At 37.8% G+C, this 27,353-nt stretch overlaps 1 protein-coding gene and 1 pseudogene across 2 annotated transcripts in view; one reads left to right on the forward strand and one right to left on the reverse strand.

Annotated features, from left to right (window-relative positions):
* Positions 1 to 1,185: 1,185 nt before the first annotated feature.
* LOC308415620 (large ribosomal subunit protein uL6-like) lies at positions 1,186 to 1,656 on the reverse strand (annotated as a pseudogene). The gene has a single exon. The product of its transcript is annotated as a large ribosomal subunit protein uL6-like (transcript).
* Positions 1,657 to 23,694: 22,038 nt separating this feature from the next.
* The window catches only part of ADGRG4 (adhesion G protein-coupled receptor G4), a gene marked incomplete at both ends in the record, with an annotated part of 94,616 nt that continues 90,957 nt past the window's right edge, over positions 23,695 to 27,353 (forward strand). The window contains 3 exon segments of the mRNA XM_080910230.1: positions 23,695 to 23,841; positions 23,845 to 24,019; positions 24,022 to 24,228. Of these exon segments, the coding sequence (XP_080766356.1) occupies positions 23,695 to 23,841; positions 23,845 to 24,019; positions 24,022 to 24,228 (529 nt within the window).

Here is a 27,353-nt window from a genome sequence, read left to right on the forward strand (position 1 = left end):
TCAAGTGCTGGAAAATATACATAAGGAGAGATAAAGGCAAAGTGGCAAAATGTCAAAACTCAGAAGTTCTTGATGAAGGTGAGAGTTCTTTGTGCGCTTCAATTAATTTTTCTGTAGGTTTGATGCTATTTCAAAGTAAAGCGTGTTTGTAAAATCTAGCACAGTTTTTTTACATTTCTCCAGAGCAAAAACAAAGTTCCTCGAATGGCCCACAAGATCCCATGTAATCCAGACCTGCCTGATTTCTCGTCAGTGTGCCTAAATTCCTAATGGTTCTTTGAATAGCACATTCTTTCCTTGGGAACTCTCACAAAGTACTCTCTTACTTCCTTTATTGCTCAAGGTCACTGTATGTGTGAAGATGCCCTTAGTTTCTCTGTTTGAAATATCATCTCCTTCATTTTAGAAAGCTTTTTTAGTCTATGGTATTTATCACCATCTGACGTGCTAATGTTTTATTCACTTGTTTTGTTTAGTGTCTGTCTAAGGTCTCATAGTGTCTTACAAGATCTCTTTTAAAAAATCACGTAAAATTTATAAGGCAAGACAAAAGTGTTCCTGCCTTGTTTGCTTCCAGATTCCTAGCATCTCTAACTCTTTTTTACACCTTAGGAAATGAACACTCAAATATTGACTAAATAAGTGCATTGGTCTTGTGAAACAAGCTTTAGAAGACTAGGTAGTGACAGTCAATGTTTATAAAGAATTTGTGATATACTAAGTAACATTCTAAGTGTTTAATGTATAGCATGCCATTTACAATATGAAAACATCAGAAGTGGGTCTCATCACTATCACAATTATGTTATCAGCATCATTATCTCCATTCTACAGCGAGACGGTAAGGGATCAGGAAACCCAAGCAATCTAGTTTGAAAGTCTATTAGCTTCTGTGCCGTGCTGGCTCTCACTGGGTGTGGTACTCATGCTTATTAAAAGCACACGGATTTATAGAAATATGCAGCAGTATTATATAAAGAAATAGGATGTATTCACTTTTTAATATCTAAAGTTTTTATTGTCTCCAAATTGTACTTGTGATCAGGGTCTTGTTTCTGGAGCTAGGAAACTGAGGTCTCGCTCGTCAACCTGCTGCACAGTTCCCTTCTCAGACACATAGATGCCGTCCAAACACTTTCTGATATCCTTGTGTTTAACTGTTGTGGCTTGCTGAATCAGAGCTGCTCAATTTGAAACAAGTTCAATATCATTTCCTTCAAGGATTAATTCATCCTTCTGGGCTTGAGAGACCAAACAAACAACACCTATCCTCAAGCAAAGCCTGTGGATGTATTTTTCACCCAAGAAATTTCAGATTTCAATCAAAGACCCATTCTCCTGTATAATGACGTTGATAGGGAAGCGAGCATACACAGACCTCATCTTGTAATGGAAGCTCAGTGTATCACCCTTGATCATGTTCTGAACATGACTGCAGATGGTTCTGACAGTGGCCAGCTCCTTTCTGTTACCCCACCATTTGTCAACACGGAGCCTCTTCTTTTTCTTCCCAAGAAGACTCAGCTCTACATTGATGTGATTGAAGTTCCTCCGCAGAGTTCCCCTGGGGCCCTTCACAATGACTGTGCGTCCCTTCAGAGTGATTTGGACATTATCTGAAATGTCGACTGTCTGACTGCTGAGAATGGTCTTCATTCTCGCAGTAGATGGGGCAAAAAAAAAAAGTAGGATGTATTCTTAAGGGATGGTAACATAGAGAGTAAAACTATGACAGAACACATGAGAATGACAAGGACAATTAGTTTAATGGTAGTGTTTAAGGTACCAATCAAATATAATCAAAACTGTTTTTCAAGCTCTCTTAGGAAATCACCAACATGCATGATCACATGATTTTTCCTCCACCATGGATCCTTTTCCTTCTTCAACAGCTGAGCCCTTACTCAACAGCTGGCTTACAGTTGGAGCTTTATTGTGTGGAAATCTCCATTCTTCCAAATGCTTTGATAGGATGCTCACACCTAGGAAGGGAAGAGAGGATGACCACAACTTAGACTTCTAACAGAGTAAATGTATTTTTTAGTGTTAGAAATGGGGACAGAGTCTCAAGTCATTCAACCCAGCCTTGCCTGTAAGAAGGCCAATAAGAACCATCTGGCTAGCTAGACCTTTGAGTTTCTAGGGATGGGTAGCGCATAACATCCTGTGATATAGCCTTTTCTGGTATTTATCAAACCCCGTCGTCAATAATGACTTATTTATGTCTAATCTCATCTGCAATTTTAGCCCATTTCCTATTACTCTGTAGATATGGAGAACAGATGGTCCACATTCTCCTTCTAACCTTCCACTGAATGGAGGAGAGCTGCTGAAGCCATCCCAGGTGGCTCTTTTTTTTCCTGGCAAAGAGTTCCAGCTTCATTTTTTCTTTGCACAAGTTTCTCTTTCTAGTTAGTTATTTCATTGAACGACGTTGGTTTTTCTTTGAAAAGCTACAGTGTTTTTCTATGAGAACAACACAAGCTGACAATTAAAATTCAAACGTTATAAAAAATCATGAACACAGAAAATTGAGCTTCCCTTTCACCTAAGATCGCCCAGTCTGCTCTGTGGCAGCGGCAATTTTCACCAGTATTTTCTTTCATACAATTTTGACTGATACATGTATGAATATATTCTCCCTAAATTATCTCTATCTTTTTATTAGTAAGCTCTCTATTACTATAATAAAATACCTGGTACAGGCTACTTATGAAGTAAAAAAGTTTATTTTGGTGTACAGTTCTGGAGATTTAAGCCCAAGACTGCTCTTATTTCTTTGAGGCTCTGATAGGACAGTGCTTCAAAGTAGAAGCTTATATCAGAGTAAGTACTTATAGTTTATGGAAGGCAGAAATGAAAGAAGGAGAAGCTGACATTCTACAACCTCCTTCAAGGTTTCCATTCCCAGTGACCTAAAGATCTCATGCTAGCCTCTACCTCTTAAAGGTCCACAGACCTAATAGCTGTGTAAAGGGGCTCAAGCCTTTACATATGAACCTTGGAAATACTGTTCATACTCAAACCATAGTAACTTTCAGTTCAGAAAATATTCATTAAGCAGTTTTGATTATCAACCATTATGTTAGATCCTGTGTCAGGATACAAGGAGAAGAAATGCATGTTTTTAGGATATTTACACTGTAGTAAAGAAGAAAGATGTTGACATACATGCATCAAATATTGATTGTGGACCCTTTGTCAGTTATGTGTTATATGTGCTATAGGTGAACCCATGAATAGCATAAAGTTTGAGCCCTTCCACAGCTCAGTATGTAGAGGGGCCAGTGAGCCATCATGGTGTGAAGTAGCCAACATCAGAGAAGTACCATGATGTTCCTTGACAAATGTGTTACCAAATACCTAGTGTAAGGGAGATACCTTGAAGTCCCAGACACAAGTCTGTGGCACTGGAGGTATGATCTAAGTTCCTCTATATGTTGTAGCTTAGGAAACCTTTATAACACATAGTGAACTCCACTATTTGCCTTGTGGCTCCCTAGCTGTCAAGAGCCTAGCTTTAAGTCATATGAATGAGTCCAATTCACAACTGTCTTTCTATTGAGCCTTGACTCTTTTCTGTCATATCAGTCACAACTTCTGTGCTCAGGAGTTAGTGATGTATAATCCTTATACATCTTTTCTTTCTTTTTCCTCATGGTGATTTCTGGCCTTAAGATCAGTTAAAGTGATCCTATTAGACTGAAAATTTCCACTTAACAAATGATATAGAGAGGTGGGAGAGATGGCTCAGTGGTTGCGAGCACTGACTGTTCTTCCAGAGGTCCTGAGTTCAATTCCCAGCAACCACATGGTGGCTCACAACCATCTGTAATGGGATCCGATGCCCTCTTCTGGTGTGTCTGAAGACAGCTACAGTGTACTCACATTAAATAAGTAAATCAATCAATCAATCAATCAATCAATCTTTAAAAAACGAGATGGAGAAGAAAGTGCCATGGTCTGGAGAGTCAAATCTTAGCACTAATTCTTTCTCTGCTATCACAAGACCTATGACTTTGGGCAAGTCAAGTCAACCTACTCTTGAGAACTTTAGAGTTCTCATCTGTGAAGTACAGATGATTTTTAGATGTCTGATGGGATTTGGAGATATGTTCATGGCTAATGATATTCATCATAGCCCCCAAACTGCACTGCTGCCTTTTGAAACAAAGAACTGGACCCCCACCACCCAAAAAATGTCTCAAGAATTGGTTCAGTAATACCTACTCACTGCCAAGGAAGATGTGAATGTGTTAATGTCTTCTTGGCCTTTGCTTTTCAATCATAGTTCTGATCACCACTCAGGCTCTATAAAGTGAAATGAACCTTAAGTAAGTGAGCAAGCACCCATTTAATATATCCAACTTAATTGAAGCAATAATTAACTAGGGACAGATGATAATGCTTAATGAAAATGGGGAAAGAACCCTGAAATGAATGGGTTATTGCAGGTGTGTAATAACCTGAGAACTTTGCTCAGACTGATTTTATGCATGGGAGAGAAGCTACATGAACGTGCTGCAGGCTACAAAAAGAGGATCTGCCCTGGTCAATATGCCGCATAAAGCTAGGAGCAGAAAGGCTGTTCTGATCCAGAATAAAAGGGAGCCAAGGCCTGGCAAGCAGACAACAAATCTTCCCATTTCTGCTCATTCCACTTCATGCCTAAAGTAGAAATTTGGAGTCCAGAACTCACCATTTGGGGGGCAAACACTTCTTTTGGAAGCTACAGGGCCATCAGGGTCGGAAGTTAAACAGATTCCCTTCCCAGGTAAGTGCTTTTCTTCCTCCCTTCCTTCATCCTTTTCTTCTTCTCTTCATTTTCTCTTTTGTTTTCTTCTTTCTTCTTTCATATGACAATTATGATCATAGTAATTATTACTAATACAGAATGAAATTGTATGGAATAAATCCTCAATCTCCATTATTTCACTCTCTTTTCGCCTTCTTCTTCATCTTTTCTTTCTTCATTTTAGTTCTGAAAATTGTGACGATGCTGCAGGTTCATTGTAAAAAAATGCCAAATAAGCAAATAAACCAACAAACCAACAATAAGAAAAACCCAAACAGCAGAGAATCACAAATAGTGTAAAGAAAATACATTTATTTTCTGTCATTTGTCCAACATTAATCCTCCTGTTTTCCTTCCCCTTTTCTCTTTCTTTCTTTTTTCTTTCATCTTTACCTTCATTTAAAAATCATACATTCACTTTATGGTCAATATGAAAAAACCAAGTAATATAGAATTTTATTGGATATAAATTTCTCCCTTCCTCAGCCTACTGCTTCATAGCAGACATATACACTTCTTCTGTTCCTTTTAGCAGCTGCATAGTATTCTGTAGTGAATGCCCATTCATTTATTTATTCAATGTAATTTTATAAAAGTTTAAAGGAAATGGAAAATAGATATAAATTGGCTTGTTTGCTGTCAAAAATTCCATTTTATAGATAGCAATCATCACACACATTTTTATAGCACTTTATATTTTGAAAATTGCCTTTGAAATACCATCTTAATTGATTCTTTCTTATAGCAGCTCTGGGAAATAGGCAGATTATTATCAACATTTTTACAGATAAGGAAACTGAGGCTCAGGAAAATTAAGGAACGGAAATAGGTATGGTCTCACAGATAGTTTCTAGATTCTCAGGAGAGTCATCTTATAACACTATAAATTTAAGCTGCACTTTATCATAGGATTCACAAAAGATTTGGATACCTTCTCACTTCTAAGCTTGTATGTGAGAAAACCCACCCAAGTCATACAAATTCTCTCATTATTCTAATGAGAATGGCAGTATAATGCAGTGAATATGAAGATCCTGGTTAATGGCTGGTGCTCATAGCAATCTCAGGATTCATCAGATTTCCTAATTGGCTTTTATAGTAATATTAAATGTAAAAGTGAGTCTATTAACTCCAAGCCCTACATAGAAGTGGGAGGAAATACAATATATTACATTACCCTATAGGAAAAAAATGCCTAAATCAGTAGCAAATCATTCAGGAGTGTATTTCACTCAGAATCAGAAAATGCCTGTTAGCACCCTTCTTCCAGCTTTCTGTAATAAATTCCCGTAAGATTTGTGGTCTTAACCGCAGTTTATATGTAAGCCACAGTTGTGCTTAGGGAAATGGGATGAGGAGTTCAATACATTTCTCAAATAAGAAACTTCACTCACAATTAATTAAAGAGAGAAGCTGAGTGAAAATAATGAGAAGGTGGCCAGGTTTCTAGGAGCAGATCTGCTTCGAGGATAAGACTTGATTGATCAGTTACTTTTGTCAATAAGGCCATCTCGCATGATGTTCCTTTAACCCTGACACGATTATTACACAAAGAATACATGCATCACAGCAACACAGTGTAGTCCACAAAAATATGTAAATTGTGCCTCAACTGAAAAGCACACACACACACACACACACACACACCCCTGAAAACAAAACCCACTTAGAAACTAAGGACCTTTAAAACAGCAAGTAGTTTCACACTAATTATGATTTTTACTTATTATTATTATTGTTATGATTTTTACTTCTTCTTCTTCTTCTTCTTCTTCTTCTTCTTCTTCTTCTTCTTCTTCTTCTTCTTCTTCCTCTTCTTCTTCTTCTTCTTCTTCTTCTTCTTCTTCTTCTTCTTCTTCTTCTTCTTCTTCTTCTTCTTCTTCTTCTTCTTCTTCTTCTTATTTTGTATAGATCTTCCCAAAGAGGTAATTGCATTCTGTGAAGCTATTTCTGTTTTATCACTATATTCCCAGTGAGTAACACAGTGGCACACAGTAGGGGTATAATAAAATCAGTCAGTATGGTCTAGCCAGTGAGAATGGGTAATAGAGGGAAATCCCTTAGGCAAAATGTGAGGGCAACGTGTGATCATATGTACTTAGAAATTGTTGGTTTTAAATCTGATCTAGGCATATTTTGACTCTGAACACAGGGTAGACAATGGGAAAACACACACCATATCAGAGGCTTTGTGGATTGATTCTTGTTTCAAGTTTTATCTTTCTCTCAGGTAAGACAATAAATGTTTTTTTTTTAATTCTCTCTCTGAACATAGAAGGTTCTAGAAATTGACTATTTGAAAAATAGTACTGCTAAAGATTTTCTGGCTGTTCCTATTGGTCAATATAGCTGTAAGACATGCTATAACTTCAGTGTACAGATGTACTCATTTAGTTTTCTGTGAATGAAGGTAAACAGGTCTTCTGTAATACTATCTTTCACATTTCTCCAAAATGTCACTTGATGGTCAACACATACCTAACAGAACATTTGGGTTTTCTTTTGGGCTATTTGCTTCTATGCATAATGCTTTACTTAAAATTTTTGGAAGATTATGATACCCTCTTTCTGTCTCCTTTGTATGTTAACGGAGATAAGTAATAGAATATAGATATGGAAACCATGGTGTGCTGGACTACAAGCTGACAGGGACACGCAGGGGTATGTCTAGACGGGTTGGAGCTTCCATTCTGTGACAGGAGCAGTGGAGATAGAAGCTTTCTTTCTACATTGAGGTCAAATAAATGACAAGCAGTTAGTTGCCTAAAGTGGCCAGTACTTTGAGGAATCAAGGAGAAGATCGTCTTAAAATATAAGGATCTCATCTATATGGAGTGAATTCAGTAGATAACATTGTTCATTTAGCCAATCGACCCTTAGCTGAAAGGTCATATGTACCAGTGAGTGACAATTTCTCATGAAACTAACAGGGTTTAATCTGAACAATGCCCAGGTTTCAGAGCTAATTTCCGGAAAAAGACATCATCATCACCATCAATAGAAAATACCAACTAGCTTCTTGCTGCATGCAGGGCCTGATGGGAAACTGCATTTCTTATAATAAAGGTTGAAATGGGACCTGCAGGGCACAGTGGCAACTTTGTCACTTGGCATTACCTACCTGCTAAGATGTTGATTTATCTTTCCCTGGCCTGCTTTCTCAAGGCAAGAAACTTTTTTCGTTTATTTTCTTATCCAAAATCTACGCCCCAGGTCTCCTTACATAAGTTAGGCACTTGATATACAATACACATGTACTTATTTTATACATCAACTCAGTTTGACGTTATCAAACTTTAGACCTCTTTTTGGTGGCAATGTTACACAAGCCTTACTGAGTTGTGGTGATGGGGTATAGGACACAAAACAGCATGAACTCGAATCAGTAATATATGAGTTCAACGTAGTCATGAGAAACAGAAGAGATGTGCTACGGGAAGGCCTGCATCAAGTTTTTGAGTAATGTCCTTAGTCAAAATTATGACATATGTACAAGTTTTTAAACTTATGGATCACACTTTTAAACATTATAGGCTTCTTCAGAATGTTTACATCTGGAGTTTATGATTCCAGGTGATATTCCTTTTTTCCCCCCATGGGGGAGACTTCCAGCTTTCTTTTTCTTTTTTCTTTTAATTGAACAACTTTATTTTAAAAAACAAAGATAAATGTACAGATTTTAATCATTTTTGTATAAAAGTATACCAATATTTTCTTGGCGTGTAAAGATTAAGCATAATGGTTTTTCATTTTCTTTGTTTTTTTTTTTTTTTGGCCTTTGTTTTTTCTTGAACTTCATATGGTTTGTGAGTTGTTTTTGGGGTGTTCTGAGCTTTCTGAGGGTTAGTATCCAATTATCAGTGACTGCATATTATGTCTGTTCTTTTGTGACTGGGTCAGGTGATAATTCTTTGTGGTTATCAAATCATTAAATAAAACTGTTATTCAATTGGTGAGCAATGCATTACTTTCTTCCTGGAAAAAAAAAAAAAAAAAAAAACAACAAACCTCTTGTTCTTGAAATGGTAATATAACTAAGGTTTAGTTCTCTTCAGGTTCTTGACGAGTCAGCAGCCTCCTAACTGTGACGGTAGTTATGGGGAAGAGACTAAGGGCAGATCAAGCAGAGAGTGACTCAGAGATGCTTTAACCAGATGGGTTGACACTGGAGCAAACTACACATATAGAAGAATAATAAGGGTCAGCAAGAAGAAAACATCTGTCCTAAAGTGCAGTGGGCAAGAGCAGGCATGACGGGAAGGGACCAACAGTAGACTTGGGGATCAAGTACTCGAAGGATGTAGCAAGAGGTAAAGGGTTAGGCAAGAACAGGTAGAAAGACTTAGGATTTAAATTTCTCGGTGCTGTTTTAGTTGTCTTGGGCTGCCCTGATGGGATATTTTAAGTGACACACAACACACCTTTATTTCTCACTGTTGCAGAGAATGAGAGATTCAAGGTCAAGATGTCATCCAATTTTGTGAGTGGTGACAGCTCTCCTGGTTTTCAGGTGGACCTTTTCCCAAAGTCCTCACAAGTCTAAAATTGGGGGGGGGGTAACAGGTCAAGTGTAGCAAGGCAGGTTTTGCTCTACAGAGTGTATTGTTATAGGCTAGGCTTGGTGTTGGTGCACACCTTTAATTCCAGCACTCTGGAGGCAAGGGGATCTCTGTGAGTTTAAGGCCAGCCTGGTTCAGTGAGCTTCAATACTACATAGAGAGACACTGTCTCAAAAACAAACAACAAACAAACAAACAAACCACAAAACAACAGCAATGACAACAAAACACCTAAAACACCAAAACAAACAACAAGAATATATTATGACTTATTTTTTTATAGTCAGGGTGTTGTTATTGTAGTCCACACTGGTCTAAGAGTTGTGTTCTTTCTGCCTCGACTTTTCAAGTGCTGGGATTATAGGATGGTACCATTATCCCCTCCTTGTAACATGTTTTAGAAAATTTTTGATGAGTGGAAGAATGGCTGGGGCGTGTTTCTTTGTTTGTTGACATAATCATAGGGTGTTGAAGACAAGCTCAACATCTGGAACCTTTGAATCTTTTGCTCTTATCCCGAATAGTTTGAGCTAGAATTAAATTTCTCAATAAGTGATCACATATTTAGAGACAACTTGATCAGGACTCATTTGGCACCGGAAGGCCCTAGAACACTGCCAAAAAAATTGCCCAAGGTCTACTTGGTCAGAGAATGTTAGGATGTGGTTGAGTCAAGTAAGGAAACCTCATCTGAAAGATATTTGTGTAGTCATGGAAAGGTTACCCCTCCATTTTGTTTGTTTGTTTGTTTGTTTTGAGTCACACTTATTTTCTGAGAACGAAGAGGATGAAGTGTGAGTAGGTGCTGGAAATTTCTCTGTAAACTCCAGAGCTGATCTGTACAACGTTGTGAATAGTTATACAATACAGCTCTTTAACTCAGTCAATTCAAAGAAAAGTAACACAAGCTATATGTTAGGTACTCGGCTTCTACTAGTGACTGATTGCTTCTATGTAGACAGTGATGATAAAGAACACATCTGGCATGACAAAAAGGGACTCTGTTGTTCTGGGAGGTTGTGGGGACTGGCTATTTGACAAATGACAAAAAAACAAACAAACAAAAAAAACACAGGTTTATGGGGGCTGGAGAGATGGCTCAGTGATTAAGAGCACTGATTGCTCTTCCATGGGACCTGGGGTCAATTCCTAGCACCCACATGGTGGCTCACAACTGTCTGTAACTCCTATTCCAAGGGGATCGAACACCTTCACACACATACATGCGGTCAAAGCATTGATGTACATAAAATAAAAATAAAAAAGTCATTAAAGCACAGGCTTGCAGAAATGTAATTTCCATCTCAAAAAGTTATTTTAAAATACAATTCAATGATTTTTTGATGTATTTAGAAAATTGTGCACCTATCACTATTATTTAATTTCAGAGAGTTTTCATCACCCTTAAAAGAAAGTCAAACCCTCTATTCATTTCCTTTTCCTCCAAGTTAGACCTTAGCAAGCACTGGTCTGCTTTCTCTTTCTATGAGCTTGTCTCTTAAGAGAATTCTATTTATGACTCATAGAGTATTTGATCTATTGTGTTTGGCTCCCATTATTGAACATATTTTCCCAAGATTCACTTCTGTGCCATGACTTCATCTATTTCCCTTTATTGTTGAACAATATTTACTTTTATGGTAGGCACTGAAGTTTCCCATTCATTAGTTGATACATATTTAAGTTTTTTTTTTCACTTTTTGGCTAGTGCAAATAATACTACTGAGAACATATGTATACAGATTTTTTTTAAATGAACATATGCTTTCATTTCTTTTGGGAGTGTGTCCAGGAGTGAAATTGCTGACCCATATGCTAGCTTTATGAGCAACATTTAAAGAAGCTTGGAGGTTAATTTTCAAAGGAGCTGCTTCATTTTGCATTGTCGCTAGCAGTACGTGAATAATCAGGTTTCTCTACCGCTTGCCGATGCTTGTTGCTGTCTGTCTTTTGATTATAGACATCTTAGTGGTGTGACGTGATATATTACTATGGTTTTGTGTTTCCCTATAATGTAGATCATCTTTTATGTGTTATAATAGATGATTTGATTTACTTATTTGGAAACAGTGTTGCTTTATAGTACAGGCTGGCCTACAAATCACTGTGTAGCCCAGGCTGACTTAGGGATCATGATCTTCCTGCTCCAAAGCCCAGAGTGCTGGGTCTATCGCACGCGACTAGACCAAACCAGACCTTTTTGCTGGCTTGCTTATTTGTTTTATGATTCTGGGTATTGAACCCAGGACCTTTTGCATACCTAGTGAGAGCTTTATCATTGAGCTATGTGCCTGCCCCAGACATTTCATCTGACAATAGTCAGAGCTCCCAGACTGCAAAATTAGACCTGTCTTAGCTGTGTACATTTTTTTTTTTATTTTGGAAAAATTTCAAATAATATGTTTCCTTGAGTTGGCATAGTCATAGTGCTTTCAGAGCCAGCATATTACACATAGGAAAGGCTAACATGGTTTAATTTTTTTTTGAGGGACTGGGCATTCCGTTAAAGGTGGTTTAAAACCTTGTATTGCCTCAGGCTAATAGATAATAGAATTTTCATTCACCAGCAGTGAAAATATTAATGGGGAAATTGCATAGCTTAAAGAACAGATCTCAAATGCTGGCTTTCCACATCTTTGACTTGCATATAGAGAAAGATACCTAGCCTAGAGTTTTATTATACATGTACTTCTCACAACATAGAAATCTTGATGGGGTCCTAGTAATTTTACTGTCAGATGAATTTATTATTTTCCTTTATCTCTCTGTATACTAGTTACCCATGCTAATTTTTCCCCTTTCTTTCTCCATCCCCATCTAATCCACTGACTTTACTTTATGCACTTCTATATCTCAAATCTCTCTCTCTCATATATGTGTGTGTAGTGTATATATATATATATATATATATATATATATATATATATATATATAGTATATAATATAAATAATATGGTTATATATAAACAGTATGGTGATATATGTGTACATAAATAATATGATGTGTGTGTGTGTGTGTGTGTGTGTGTGTGTGTGTGTGTGTGTGTATTCCACTCTCTTGCTGGCATGGTCTGGACTATTATCTTCTTCCAAATCACTTCAGTAGCCTCCCAAGTGGAATCCCTGTTCCTACAGCAATCACTCCTCATTGTAACAGCCAGAATGACCGTTGAGTGTATCAGTAAAAAGAATGCAATTCTTTTACTCAAAACTGTACATGAAGCTCCTACCACACACTCTTCAAACTCTAAAAGACATGATTTGATCTTTTAAATCTTAAAGAGGTGCCCAGCTGCATCCTGGGTCTCATTTTCCACGATGCATCTCCATTGTCTTACTCTCATATTGTGGCTTCTTGGTGTTCCTTACAAAATGCAAAGTACGGTCCACTGAAAGACTCTTGTGTGCTTTTACTCATTTCTGAGTTACCACTTACCCCACGTCTCTGTGAACCTTGTTTGCTGAGGACTAAACCAGCTCTTCATCAGAGAAGCTTATAACTAGCATGTCAACCATAGACATCCCTATTCCCCTTGTTTCTGATTTTTCCCATTATCTAGCTCATCAGCCTGTTAATTTCCCTCAGAGCACTTCTCACAATTGGTAATTATTTTATTTACTTTCTTATTGACTGCCTCTATCCTTGCAATGTAATCTAACAGGGCCAGAGACCTTTTGTGTCATATTCATTCTATTACTGTGCTCTAATACTGACACATAGCAAATTAATTTTCCAAAGGGCTTCTGGATTTATAAGTAAGGTGATTTATTTTGTTGGATGACCAGCGGGAAGGGTTGTTAGTGGGTGGCAGATAGCAACTCTGGTTCTCTGTGGCTATTCACTCTATGGCTATGATGATGCACATAATGAAATCCTCACACATTATCAAGCATCTGTATAATACAGATTCTCAAGAAGTTATGGGTTTGCTAAGCAAAGATCTGGTCTACAAATGCTTTCAATGCATTGGAATATTGATTAGCAAGGGTTCATGATAATCAAATCTCTTCCTTTCCCTTGATGAGTGATATTGCCATTTGACATGCATGACTTGCAGAATGCTCAGAGTCTCTAAACTTTAGCAATAGAAACATTTTCTTTGTTGTTGTTTTACATTGCTAGAAATTGAAACCAAGGCCTTGTGTATGGTGGGAGAACCCTCTTCCAATAAGATGTATCTTTAGCACCTCTCCAAAGTATAAGTGTGACCATGGCCTTGGATGGTCCCAGAATTGTTCTGCCTTCTCTCCTCTCTGATGGGTTACATTTCCAGAATTACTGTATGACTACACTCCAATATAGTTGTTGCTCAATCCCTACCACTGTTTACCAAGGTCATTTTTTTAGAGAGCTTCTGGATTTATGTGTGAGGACATACACTTATTGAGTGAGAATCCAAGATTTCACTAGGCTTTGAGCCCTTCACAGAATTGTCAGCTGAGTCATGCCTTCCCCAAATCTATATGTTAAAGTCCTAACCCTCAATACTCAGAATGTGATATTGTTTAGAAATAAAGTTATTGTAAAAGTGACTTGTTACAATGTCATCAAACTGGAGCAGTAAGCTCCCAGTGCAATATGAATATCTCTATTAAAACAAGGGATTTGGATCTGGACATGCACACAGGGAAAAAGCCATGTAAAACTAAAGGCACACACTGAGGATTTGTCTATGGGTTTACAAATATGAAGAATTAACAACAAACTCTCAGAAACTAAGAGAGAGCCATGGACAAATTTCTTCTGGACATTCCTTAGATGGAACCACATTTGCCAACACTTTGACCTTAACTACAAAAGCTGCAAGACAATAGATGTACATTGTCTAAGCTATCTAGTTTGTGGCTCATTGTTATAGCAGCCCAGGCAAATTAACAACACAAGCACTGATATTCTGTTAGACTGGTTAGCTTAGAGATCTTCGGTCAAAAAGAGGGAAGCAGATGCTTTCATTGCTGGATTCCTGTGAGCAGACCATGCCCACAGTGTTTGATCATAGGAGAAGCCCATTTATTCTGTCTTCTAAAATGATGTTAACTGGTACCCCAGTCACCAATCTTTGCACCAGTTGAACATGTTAAGAGAAAGGTTTGCAAAGAAAAGAGACAAAAGTTAGCACAGACTACATCTGATGATTATTTCCTATTGTTTTCAGCTTAACTACATTATTTGGATCATTTGTATTTTAGAGTTCTAAACATTTTATTCATGTATTTTAAATTTAATATTTTTTTTCCCTTTGAGATTCTGGTATGGAGAAACAGTTCTCTGCTGATCTTTTGCTAAAAGTTCTCTGAAACCTAGGGCAGGGCACAAGTTTAGTGTGATCATGTTTTCTGGATTCCAAGTTTACATCCTGACACTGGTGCACAATGAACAGGTCTCCACTCCCTTACCTGTTCACCTGTAACTCTGTATCCTCAAATATGACAGAGCCACATACAAAGTACATAAAAATCCTTCTACATACCAACTAAATGGGACCTTAACACCTCACAGTATGTACAAAATTTGACACAGAAATGAACCCAAGAGTTAAATGCCAGAACCATGTAACATTTTTTAGAGGCAAATATAGGGTCAAATCTTCAGGGCCTGGGCTTTGGTAATAAATTCTTAGAAAGTATACCAAGATCACAAACACCAATAACAAAGTCAAAATTGATAAGTTGAATTTAATCAACACTTAAAACTGTATCCAAAAATACAAAGATAAAAAAATGTATCCAAAGACATTATTGGGATAACCACCAGAATGAAAGACTATATCTGCAATTCATGTCTGATAATGGGTTAGTATTCATAAGACATAAAGAATGCTTAGTTTAATTTCAACTATTCAATTAAATATGGATAATGGACTTAATAGATATTTCTTCAAAGAAGATATGGAAGTATCTGAGGAGAATATGAATAGTCTGTGTAATTAATCCTTAGCAAAATGCCAATCAAACCCATAATGAGATACTATTTTATACCTCTGAAATTAATAATAATAACTCAAATGCTACTGAGGGTGGGGAGAAATCGAAACTCTTCTACATTGTTAGTAGGAATATAAAAGTGTGCATTTTGGAAAATGGTTATTCTGAAAAAGTGTTTCTCTTTATATTAAATATAATTACCATTTAGCTGTTTATAGTAATTTGGCTGTTTATATTAAACATAATTAAACATAAAATTACTACATTATTCAGTAATTCCAAAAGAAATAAAAATGTGCCGAAACAAAATGAATGGCATACTATAATCATGCTGGCAGTGTATTTCAGCATATTAAATACCTGTCATTCTAGCATATGAGAAGCTGAGGCAGGAGGATCATGAGTTTAAGGCCACTCTAGGCTGCATATGGAAACCCAGTCTCAAAACAAAGCATAAACAAAAACTAATTTTTCAAAGCAAAACCAAAATGTTCAGCAATGAATGAATTGCAGCAAAACACATGGCACAGAAAGAATTAAAAACATTTTATTGAAACATATGAATTAATCAGGAAAATATAATATGCATGGAACGGAATGTCATTCAGCCATGGAATTGGGGGCAGGGAGAGCACTATTACATGCTGCAATACATTAAATAAGGAAAGCTAGACATTAGAAGCCACATACTGTATGATTGCATACATTTTGAATGAAATTGTAATTTCATTTCTGTTACTGTGATAAAATACTCTGAAAAAAATAGCTAACTTGATGGAAGAAAGGGTTTGTTTGGATCAAAAATTGCAAAATATTTCATTATTTTGGGGAATTAAGACAGGAACTAAAGCTGTCAGCCACAGCACATCCAGAGTGGGAGAGCAGAAGTGACTTCATCTATGCCACCTGCCTGCTTCATACTGCTAGCTTTCCCCTGCATAGAGAGTGGCGTTGCCCAGAGTGGGCTGGGTCTTCCCATGTCAACCAAACAACTAGATGATCCATTAATTGAGACTATTCTCAGGTGATTTTAGGCTGTGTCAAGTTGATGTTTAATACTAACTAGCCAACTGCCCAGAACAGGCAAATCTATAGAGATAGAAATCAGCTTACAAGTTACCAGGGGCCTGGGCAGGAGCAAACATAGACAGACCCACTGCTTGGTGGGTACAAGTTTTCTTTTGTGTTGAAACAAACACTCGGCAACTAGATGATGGTTGTATACTAACATGAGCATGTTAAATGCCACTGAAATCTTACACTTGAAAATTGTGCAATTTCCAGTACAAATAAAATGATGCCTGGTGCTCCTTGTACCAAAAGCAATAGGCATTTTAATCAGGCCTCTGATGGGTTTTTCCTAGAACATGCTCATGCTATAATATTAAGTGTAAAAGCAAGGAGCCAAAACAAGGAAAACCCTCACATCAAGTCAGAACAGCACCCATCTCTTGCTGGCAGGGCTCTCTAGCTGACATTTGTTTTATCTTTTACTTTTTGGATGATTTTCAGTGTTTCTTTAAACCAGAAACCTAGAGAGATTGCTCTGTGCCAAGAGCACTTGCTGATTTTCCTGAGGACTTGGGTTCAAGTCATGATCACATGATAACACACAACCATTTGTAACTCCATTACCAGGGATTTGGATGCCCTCTTCTGACCGCTGCAGGTACTAGGCATGCACCTGGTGTATGTAACCACATACATAAAAATATCACTATTCTCGTAGAAACCCACCACCCCCTTTATGTAGGAAAGCCAGCAAATGGAGTTTAAATCGAAAGGAAAGAGTACAGAAAGGTAAATGGACACAGATGCAAATCAAGAGAGGACACACTTTGGGGAGTGATCATTCACTGTAGACTGGAGAATCGCCAGGGAACAGATGGCAGCATCCACACCGACATTGGCAATGGACAGCAAAATCATATGCAAAGGCGAAAGTGGCCTTTAAAGTAGGCCCTTGAGAGGCTCACTGGAAAATGCTGCCTGCTTAGTGAAACAGAAGGGTCAAAGCCCTGTTCACTTTGTCATAGTCCTGCCTCCTCAGAGCCCTGGCAGAAGCCTGGAAGTAGCAGGAGGGTTCAGAGAGATGCAGAAGAAAGGTTTCTACTGGTGACACTGGAAAACACTGTAGTTGACATTTACAAAGTGCTTCACAGTTTGTGAACATTATCACCCCAATAACTTGAATGTTAGCATTGTGTCAACTTTTATGATGCCCTACTCACCTCCTGAGTCTGGTAATTTCTAGTTTCATCCTGCCATGGCAAAAGGAAGCATAAGGAAGTGACAGGGATTTATTTGATCAACATTTCTTTAGCTCTCACCATCTGCCAGAAACTTCCCTGAAAGCTCTGTATGCACTGATTGCCACCATCCAAGGGACTAGGAGAAGAAAGAGCTAGAATACAGTGTAGCATTTTTGACTGTACACTGTACTATTCTCACATTTAAGTAAAGTCCACAGAATCCCAAGAAAAGCCACAGTGATCTCTTTCTCTCTCTCCCTTTCATGTATCTATCCATCCATCTCTATTTTACTGATTATAAGTGATCATTAATTGCATAAATATTATTTAAAATATCAAGATATTCATGTAGTAAGTAGAATAGAAAATAAAAATCTCTCAGAATCTCAACTTAGATAATAAGTTTTAAATTAATGTGTGTTCTTTCGGATCTTATAATACTTTTTTGTTGAGACAGTGACTCACTGTGACTCTGGAGGACTTGAAACTTGCTATGTAGATCAAAGTGGCCTTGATTTACAGAGAGCCCCTTGGTTCAGCCTCTTGAGTGTTGGGATTAAAGGCATGTGCCACCATGATACATATACACTTGAGTCTCATTTCACAAACTACTCAGCAGTGGAAAGTCTGTGACTACACAAGCCCACCTCATGTGTTTTCATACTCTTTTACACACAGCTGCATTACTAGTCATTTATTGATGTATCCAAGGACTTGTAATTTTCTTCATTAGCAATAATACTCAATGGCTATCCTTGCAGATTTGGGTAACTGTTGAGAATAAGTGACTATTGAGTGGTGCTCAGCCATAAATAGGGTATTTGTGGCATTCCTTCCAAATTGCAGGGAGCATCATAGATGAGAGACCTGAAATGCTAAGGGAGATAGAGGATGGGGAGGAGTAAGTTAAGTTTCTAGAAATGACATGAGCCATACAATCATGACCACACAGCAGCTGTGATTACCTTCATATAGCCTGTATGAAAAAAAAGGAGGTAGAAAGGAGGAATGAGAGGGTAGGAAGGGGATGAGTTGGAAAGAAGAGGGTTGACAGGACTGGGGAGGGGTTGAGGCAGGATACTGAAGTGCAATGTGATCACGGTGTATCATATATGAGTTTGAAGTTGTTCAAACTAAAAAAAAAATCCCATGACCACAATGACATATGTTTGTACCTGATTCTCTGTGAGTCTTTCTCTCTGTATATGTATATTTGTCTAGAATAAACGAGTAGAACTGGAATTGCAAGGTCAAAAGTATACGTATAATTATACACAATAAAAATTGTCATAAGCATTCACAAATTGCTCTTCAAAAATGCTTCTTAATTGGCCCTCCCACCAGCAGCATGTAAGAATGACTCATTTCCCCACAGGCTTGTCAATACTAGGTATTCTTAACTTGTTAAAATTTTAGCTTGTCTAGAGCAGAGCATGGTAGCATATACTTGTATTCCCAGAACAGTGAGGGGTAGGGTAGAGATGAGAGGATCATGAGTTTGAGGCCAGCCTGGGTAGCTTGGGCTATATACCAAGACCCCAACTCAAAAGAAGATAGTTATAAAAACTGGTCTACTAGAAAAAAATGGTGCATCATTCTTTTAATATGTTTGAAAATAGTGAAATGGTAAACTTTTTTATACTGTTAGCCTTTATAGTTCTGATTTTGTAAGTTGATCAGTCATTACATTTGATAACTGACATTGTATTGGTGAATTAAAGAGAGACTGGGTCCCAGAGAGCATATAAGATTATGATACATTCTCTTTACTCATTTTTGTTTTTCTTTAGAGTTGAGGATCAAACCCAGGGTCTGCAAACATTCTACCATGGAGCTAAATCCCTAACACCTGATACATTCTTTTTAAATGGCTAAGTAAACCCTAAAGATTTATACCCACCGTAAATGGCATGCTTAAATGGTTTGATATCATTTTATTGAGCTGAACAAAACCACCACCACTGACAACAAAACAATGTTAACTAACAATAACTGATACCTGGACTTCATGGTAGTCTTCATCTTGCGGCTTTAATAATGTACTAGCCATATGATGATAATATGATTACATAAGCTGGGAACAATAGGAGTTCCTGTATGTGGTACAGTGTATGTGCACATGCAAATGAGAATGTGTCTATGTGTACACATGCAAGTTGAGGATGTGAGGAAATATGTGCCACAGCTTGAAACTGACTCAGGGAACACTGTGGAAAAGGAGGTAGAATGTAAGGGCAGGATGATGGGAAGGAATGTTGTGAAATACTGTCTTCTGGACATAACATGGATGTTACACCTATGAACTCAGAGAGGCAGTGCCAACCTACACAAGACTGGTGTCTTAGTTAGGGTTTTACTGCTGTAACAGACACCATGACCAATGCAAGTCTTATAAAGGACAGAAATTAGTTGGGGCTGACTTCAGTTCATTATCATCAAGATGGGAAGATAGCAGCATCTAGGCAAGTATGGTGCTGGTGGAGCTGAGAGTTCTACATACTCATCTGAAGGCTGCTAGAAGAGTACTGACTTCCACGCAATTAGAGTGAGGGTCTTAAGGCCATACCATAGTGACACACCTACTCCAACAAGGCCATACCTCCTAATAGTGCCACCCCATGGACCAAGCATATAAAACCATCACATATCACTCCCTGGTCCCCAATAGGCTTGTCCAAACATGAGTCTATGGGGACCATACCTAAACATAGCATAATCAAAAATACATTTAGTCTAACTTCAAAAGTCCCTATAGTCTATAGCAGTCTCAACAATGTTAAAAGTCCAAAGTTCAAAATCTCTTCTGAGATTCATCCAATCACTTAATTTAATTCCAAAAGCAAGACAGAAAATCATTTTGGCAAACTCTAAACTTTGAATCTCCATGTCTGATGTCAAAGCAGTCTTCAGATCTCCAACTTTTTTTTTTTTTTTTTTTTTTTTTTTTTTTTTTTTTTTTACATCTTTGTTGATTGCAACAAACTTCTTTCTCCTGGGCTAGTTCCATTACCTGTCAACAGCTTTCCTCAGCAGATAGCCCATGGTTAAGGCATCTCGAACATTTTGTTGTCCCAAAGGCAACTTCAATGTTACAGTTTCTTGTTTCAATGTCTGGGATAGACACATATTCTTCTGAACTTCTCCAAAGGGCTGCTGTCACTTCTTCAGATTTGCCCTCTGTAGCTCAGGTTGATCCACTCCACTGCTGCTGATGTTCCTGGTGGTCATCCTAAGGTACTGGCATCTCCAATATACTGGGGTCTTATGCTGCAACTAGGGTCCATCAATAGCCTCTCATAGACTCTCTTCATGGTGCCACGCTTCAACTCCTTTTCATAACCCCTTTAGTCCCGAGCTATCAACTACAGCTGAAGCTGTTCCTTCACCAATGGCCTTCCATGGTCTCTCACAGTGCCAAGCCTCATCTGCTCTTCATGACTCCTTCACGCCCTCAAATCCAGTACCAACTGAGTGACTCTTACACATTACCAACTGCAACCGCATCATGAGGTACAACCTTAGCTATCTCTGGAACACAGCTTCCTTGTGTTCTCAGAAAACACTTCCCAGAAGATTTCACCTCAGTGATGCTGGTCTCTTCTTAATCACTGCTAATTTCTTAGTTCTAGTTAACATGCATCAATTGTCCCAGAAGTCATTTCCATTCTTTACTCCAAAGCTAGAGCCACATGACCTAAGCTGTTGAGTTCTACTGCTTGTAGGACCTGGAACATGGCCCCTTTTACTATTGCATTATCACTAACTTTCTATTTTTAACTCCTTAATTGCCTAAGCTTGGCTGTCCTGAATCTTGCTTTGTAGACTTATTGACTTTGATCTCAGAGATCTGTATGCCTGTCTCCAGAGATTAAAGGTGTGTACCTCCAGGCCTGAATTTAAGCTTTTCTTCACCAAGAATTTACTCTGTCCCAGGCTGACCTTGAACTCAGAGATTGGTTTGACGCTATCTTCTGGGATTAAAAGTGTGCACCACCATGCCTGGAGCTAAATTTAGCTGCATAGGATCTCACCCCAACCCCATTTCCTTAATTTGCTATTTTCTTGAACACAGGATTTGGCTCCACTTCACTTTTTGGTGGCCCTTTAACACTCAAATCATTTATTTTATATTTTTTCTTTCTAAGCTTGCTATGCTTCTTCAAAATCCTCTTCTTGAGACTTAATCAGAGAACAAAGTCTCTGCTGGACTCTTTTGAGACTTGCTTCATCAATGCAATTATCTCTTTACCTTACCCTCAGGTAGAGTCGTCAGACAAGGGTAAAAAGCAGCAACATTCTTCAAGAAAATACCACAAAACAGTCTCTATACCTTATACTGAAGTTCTTCTCAGACACTTCTTAAGCCTGGTCTGAACAGTGAACATTACTCTTAGCAACAGAGTCTTCCCATATTCACACTATGATAGCCTATGAAGTCTCACTTAAAGCAACCCATGGCTTTCCAAATCCAAAGTCCCAAAATTAACATTCTTCCAAACAAAAACATGGTCAGGTCTATCACAGCAATACCCCACTCCTGGTACCAACTTTCATCTTAGTTAAGTTTTACTGCTGTGAACAGAGACCATGACCAATGCAAATCTTATAAAGAACAACATTTAATTAGAGATGGCTTACAGGTTCAGAGATTCAGACCATTATCATCAAGGTGGGAAAATGGTAGCACCCAGGCAGGCATGGTTCAGGAAGAGCTAAGAGTTCTACATCTTCATCTGAAGGCTGCTAGTGGAAGACCGACTTCCAGACAACTAGGGTGAGGGTCTTAAGCCCATACTCATAGTGACACACATACTCCAACAAGGTTATACTTCCTAATAGTGCCCCTCCTGGGGCCAAGCATATAAAACCATCCCAACTAGGCCCATTAACATTCCATCACAGATAGGGCAAGGGCTCATAAGACCTTCCTCTTCCCAGAGGAGTTACATAATGTTAAAAGTTATAGAGAGAGTGAGTTGAATTCCTCAGTGGTGTAGCCACTGGTACATTGTCCTTACTTGAACAAATATATCCCATATACTCATGCATGCAACCCTTATTCAATGGAGTGGATTTGCAACAAATAGACAGGAAGGTAGGGAAGCAAGTTTGGAAGAAAAGATTTAGTGGGAGGGGAAAATGGATAAGAGAGGATAATGGAAACTTTGATCAAAGAACAAGTGTAGAAGAATAAATAAAAAAAAAAAAAGAGTACCAATGAGATATTTCAGTGATATTTGGGGGAACTTACTATCTCACTTAATATTCAAATAATCTTAAAAGACCTTGAAGGTAGGGGTTATCTGGTATAGACTTTAATGTAAATGATGGCTCCTTGTGGAGGCAGATGTACAACCCTTTCCTCCAAATCTTCATGTTTCTGAACCAAACACTGAGGCATAGTTCAGAAAGCTGATGAATGTCAGAGCCAGGCCTCCCATGCTGTTTGTAACTGGTTCTATGGATGTCTTAAGGTCTTTAAGTCAATGTAGGTCTTAGGAAGGATATGGAAGGATGCCTTTGGGTAGAGCCATGTCTGTTATTCCTGAGCATCTGTGTTGTCCAGCTATGCAGCCTGCAATTCTTTGTCAGGGCCTTTCAGTGAAAAGCAGTTTCAAGAGGCAGAAGAAATCTGTAATTTGGCTCAGAAAAAGGCACAAGAGAAACAAGTTGCTATTGCATCATGAATGTAATAAGGCAGTTAGGTGGGTGGAAATCATTCTCTTTTGATTATTATGAGGATTGTGAGCAAATTTGAAGTCCCGGCTGCCTTTCCTCAGCCTTCTCCTACCAGTAGCCATTTACTACCAACTATGTCTCCAAACTGTTCAGCTGCTGTGTGCTTGTGGGACACCAAGCTAACTTTTCATATTAGCCCAGGCAAAATATAATTAGGGAGAAATTTTTCTGCCAAAAGAATCACACGTCAATGTCAAGTAGAGATAATTTTTGAGTATCTACTATTTCCTTATTCGCACCAAGATTGACTCATAATTTTATTGTACAATTTGACTATACTGCCAAAGATGATAAAAAATGAACTGAAATTTCATTTGTTTTTGCTTTTTCTTTTCTCAAAATTTGGACAGAGTCACTTTCACTGAAAGGAAAAAGGCTGGAGTTTTATGGAAAAGGTGGGACATATGTTAGCCTGACCAACACCATGCCTGAACTCAGCCAACTCACAGCATGTATTGATCTGATATCGATGACTAACATCTCACATTACTGGATGGCCTTCTTCTATATTACTAATAACACTATCCTGGGCAGAGAAGATGTAGACCTTGGACTTGCAGGAGACCATAAGTAGCTAATACTGTACAACTTTGGCAAGACCTTTTATGTCAGTTCTAACCTGATTCCATTTCATTGGCATACCCTGTGCTTGGTATGGGATGGTGTGAAGGGCAGATTAGAGCTCTTCCAGAACAAAGAAAGGATACTTGCAATAATGGATCAGCCACTCATACTGTCTCCTAATGGGTCTCGGGACACTTTCTTAGGAATGGAGAGGGCCAGATTAAAACTGTGGTACCTTGCTTTATGAGAAGCCTGTATTACTTTCAGTTCTGGGACCGCATCCTGGAAAACGAGGAGTTTATGACATGTTTATATGGAAATGTAGATAGTTGGGCAGATGATGTTTGGCTCATCCACAAGATAAGTCCAACTGTTGACAGGAGACTGTGCTGCTGTGAGTAATTTCACTTTTTTTTTCTCAGCAAGAGTAGAATTGGTGTATCATAGCTATGCTCACAAATAGGGCTAAAATTATCTTCTATTCCTAGATCAAGGCTCTGCCTTCCTCCAAGGCGCCCAAGGTTCCCACAATTTTGCCACCTGCTTTTTGATGTAAAGAAAACACTTGTTTTCTTTTTCCTTTTGTTTTAATGTAACTTCAAACTCATAGAAAATGTATAAGAACAAGAAAATCTATAGATTAGTTTCTCACACTTGCCAATGGTTAACCCTTTCCATCCACATGCTTTGTCATTTTCTCCATCCTCATCTCTGTCTTTAATTTTTTTTCTGCTAGGCACTCTCTCCTCTCTCCTTTTCTCTTTCCTCTGCATCTCTGTCTGTAACACACACACACATACACGTGCACACACACACAGCCTCTATATCACACCCTTTATTCATTTTTGAGTCATTTGACTGTACAAAGAAAGCATAATTCCTAATTATTACCATTTGTCTCAGTGCATTCTCCCTAAGGATAAGAAATTGTCTTAAGGCTAGAGAGGTGGCTCAGCGGTTAAGAGCACCGACTGATCTTCCAGAGGTCCTGAGTTCAAATCCCAGCAACCACATGGTGGCTCACAACCATCTGTAATGGGATATAATGCCCTCTTCTGGTGTGTCTGAAGACAGCTGCAGTGTACTCACATACATGAAGTAAATAAATCTTAAAAAAGAGAAATTGTCTTAACCATATCACAATTAACAAAAACAACTTTAATATGACTACAACATTAATGTTTAATTCCTAGCCAATCTTAAAATTCAGCCAATCATCTTTTTTTTTTCAATGTGTATAACATTTCTTTTATGAATGTGGGTGCCCTTGCATTTGCGACATAGATGATCAGAGTTGAAGGCCTCTCATGATGGATTTTTTCTTTGATGAATATGAAGTGTCCTTCTCCATCTCACTTGATAACTTTTGGTTGAAAGTATATTTTATTGTATATTAGAATTGCAACTTCTGCTTGTTTCGTTCAACCATTTTCTTGGATGACTTTTTTCTAGCCTTTTACTCTGAGATATTATCTGTTTTTGTCACTGACATGTGTTTCTTGTATGGAGCACAATGCCGGATGTGCTTGCATATCCAGTCTGTTAGCTTATTTCTTTTCATTAGGGAATTGAGTCTGTAGATACGAAGAGATATTAAAGATGGATAATTGTTTGTTTCTGTTATGTTTGTTGTTGTATGTGGCATCATGTGTATGTGATTCTCTTTTAGTTTTGTTGTGAGATGATTTTCTTCTTTTCTAAGTGTAGCTACCATTTTTGTGTTGGAGTTTTCCTTCTAGAATTTTGTATAGAACTGGATTTGTTTATAGATATTGTTTAAATTTATTTTCATATGGAATATTTATGTTTCTCCATCTATGATTGAGAGGCTTACAGGGTATGGGCTGGCATTTGTGTTCTCTTGGGGACTGCATGACCTCTGTTCGGGCTCTTCTGGCTTTTAGGTTTTCTTTTTTATTTCTTTTGCCATTTTTTAAAATTTAATTAAATTAATTAATTTATTTTTGAATACATTTTAAGGTTGTAATTAAGTATTTGTGGGTACACATACATACACATATGTATATATGTAGCAATAATATAGGAAAAGAGGCTATTAATTTGAGGGGATAGGAGAGAGACTAGGAGGGGCTGTAGAGAGGAAAGGGGGATGTGATACAGTTCTATTTTAATTAAAATATATTCTTTTTTTGTTGAACTTCACACAGTCTGTGAGTTGTTTCTGGAGTGTTCAGAGCTTTCTAGGGTTAGTATCCTATTATCAGTGACTGCATATTATGTCTGTTCTTTTGTGACTGGGTTATCTCACTCAGGATGATATTCTCTAGATGCAGCCATTTTCTTAAGAATTTGGTTAAGTCATTGTTTCTGATAGCTGAGTAGTACTCCATTGTGTAAATGTACCACAATTTTTGTATCCATTCATCTACTGAAGGACATCTGGGTTCTTTCCAGCTTCTGGCTATTATAAATAGGGCTCCTATGAACATTGTGGTGCATGTATCTTTGTTGTATGTTGGAGCATCTCTGGGGTAAATGCCCAGAAGTGGAATAGCTGGGTCTTCAGGTAGTACTATGTCCAATTTTCTGAGGAATCGCCAGACTGATTTCCAGAGTGGTTGTATCAGTTTACAACCCCACCAGCAGTGGAGGAGTGTTCCTCTTTCTCCACATCCTCGACAGCATCTGTTGTCATCTGAGTTTTGGATCTTGGCCAATCTGACTTCAGCCAATCATCTTAATGTTCCTTGTAGCTATTTTTTTGTTTTGTTTTATATAGTCCAGTTGTTTTGTATACCACGTGTTAGTTTGTCTACCTTTTTGGTAAATAGATTTTGGCTATGCATTTTTGGTAAGTATACTGCAAAAGTGATGCTGTGTTTCTTATATCAGTAGAAACATGGGCCCAAATTGTCTCCATATTCATAATGATAAATTTGTTCACTTAATTTTTGTATCTGCCAGATTTTGCTCTGGAAATGTGTTGTCCTTTCCCTTTTCAATTATTAATTTCTATGGAGGTGCTTGGGGACAATGTAAATACCCTCTGATTAGCTTCCATCCAATAGTTTTACATTATACTCATGGTTCTTGCTTAGGTCACTAGCAAATATGATGGAGGTAGAAAGATGATGTTAAAGTTTCACATTAGCTTGTGTTTATTCTATTTAAGAGAGATTTCTTCCAAATTATTTAATTAATTCATCTTTATTTATGTAAACATGGAGTTATAGATTCAAATTTTATTCACTAGGTTTCTGCCTGTTAGTACTGTTTATTTTGATATGACAATTGTTCCATATTTGGCCAGTGGGGGCCTTTCAACATGGCTCCTGTCCCTTTGACACATTCCATTATTCCTTGTACATTTTCTGGCCTTCTGGAAAAAGAATACTGCAGGTTCATTTCATATTTGTTTGTGTTCAGTCTAAGAATTAGTCATTTTGCCAAGAAGTCCTGGTTCTTTTTGGTAAAGCCATATATATATATATATATATATATATATAACATGTATACGCGTGATAATTGCTCTTTTCTTGGTTTAATGATCTCAATCAA

The sequence above is a fragment of the Micromys minutus genome, assembly GCF_963924665.1.
Source record: "Micromys minutus genome assembly, chromosome: X".
NCBI lineage: Eukaryota > Metazoa > Chordata > Mammalia > Rodentia > Muridae > Micromys > Micromys minutus.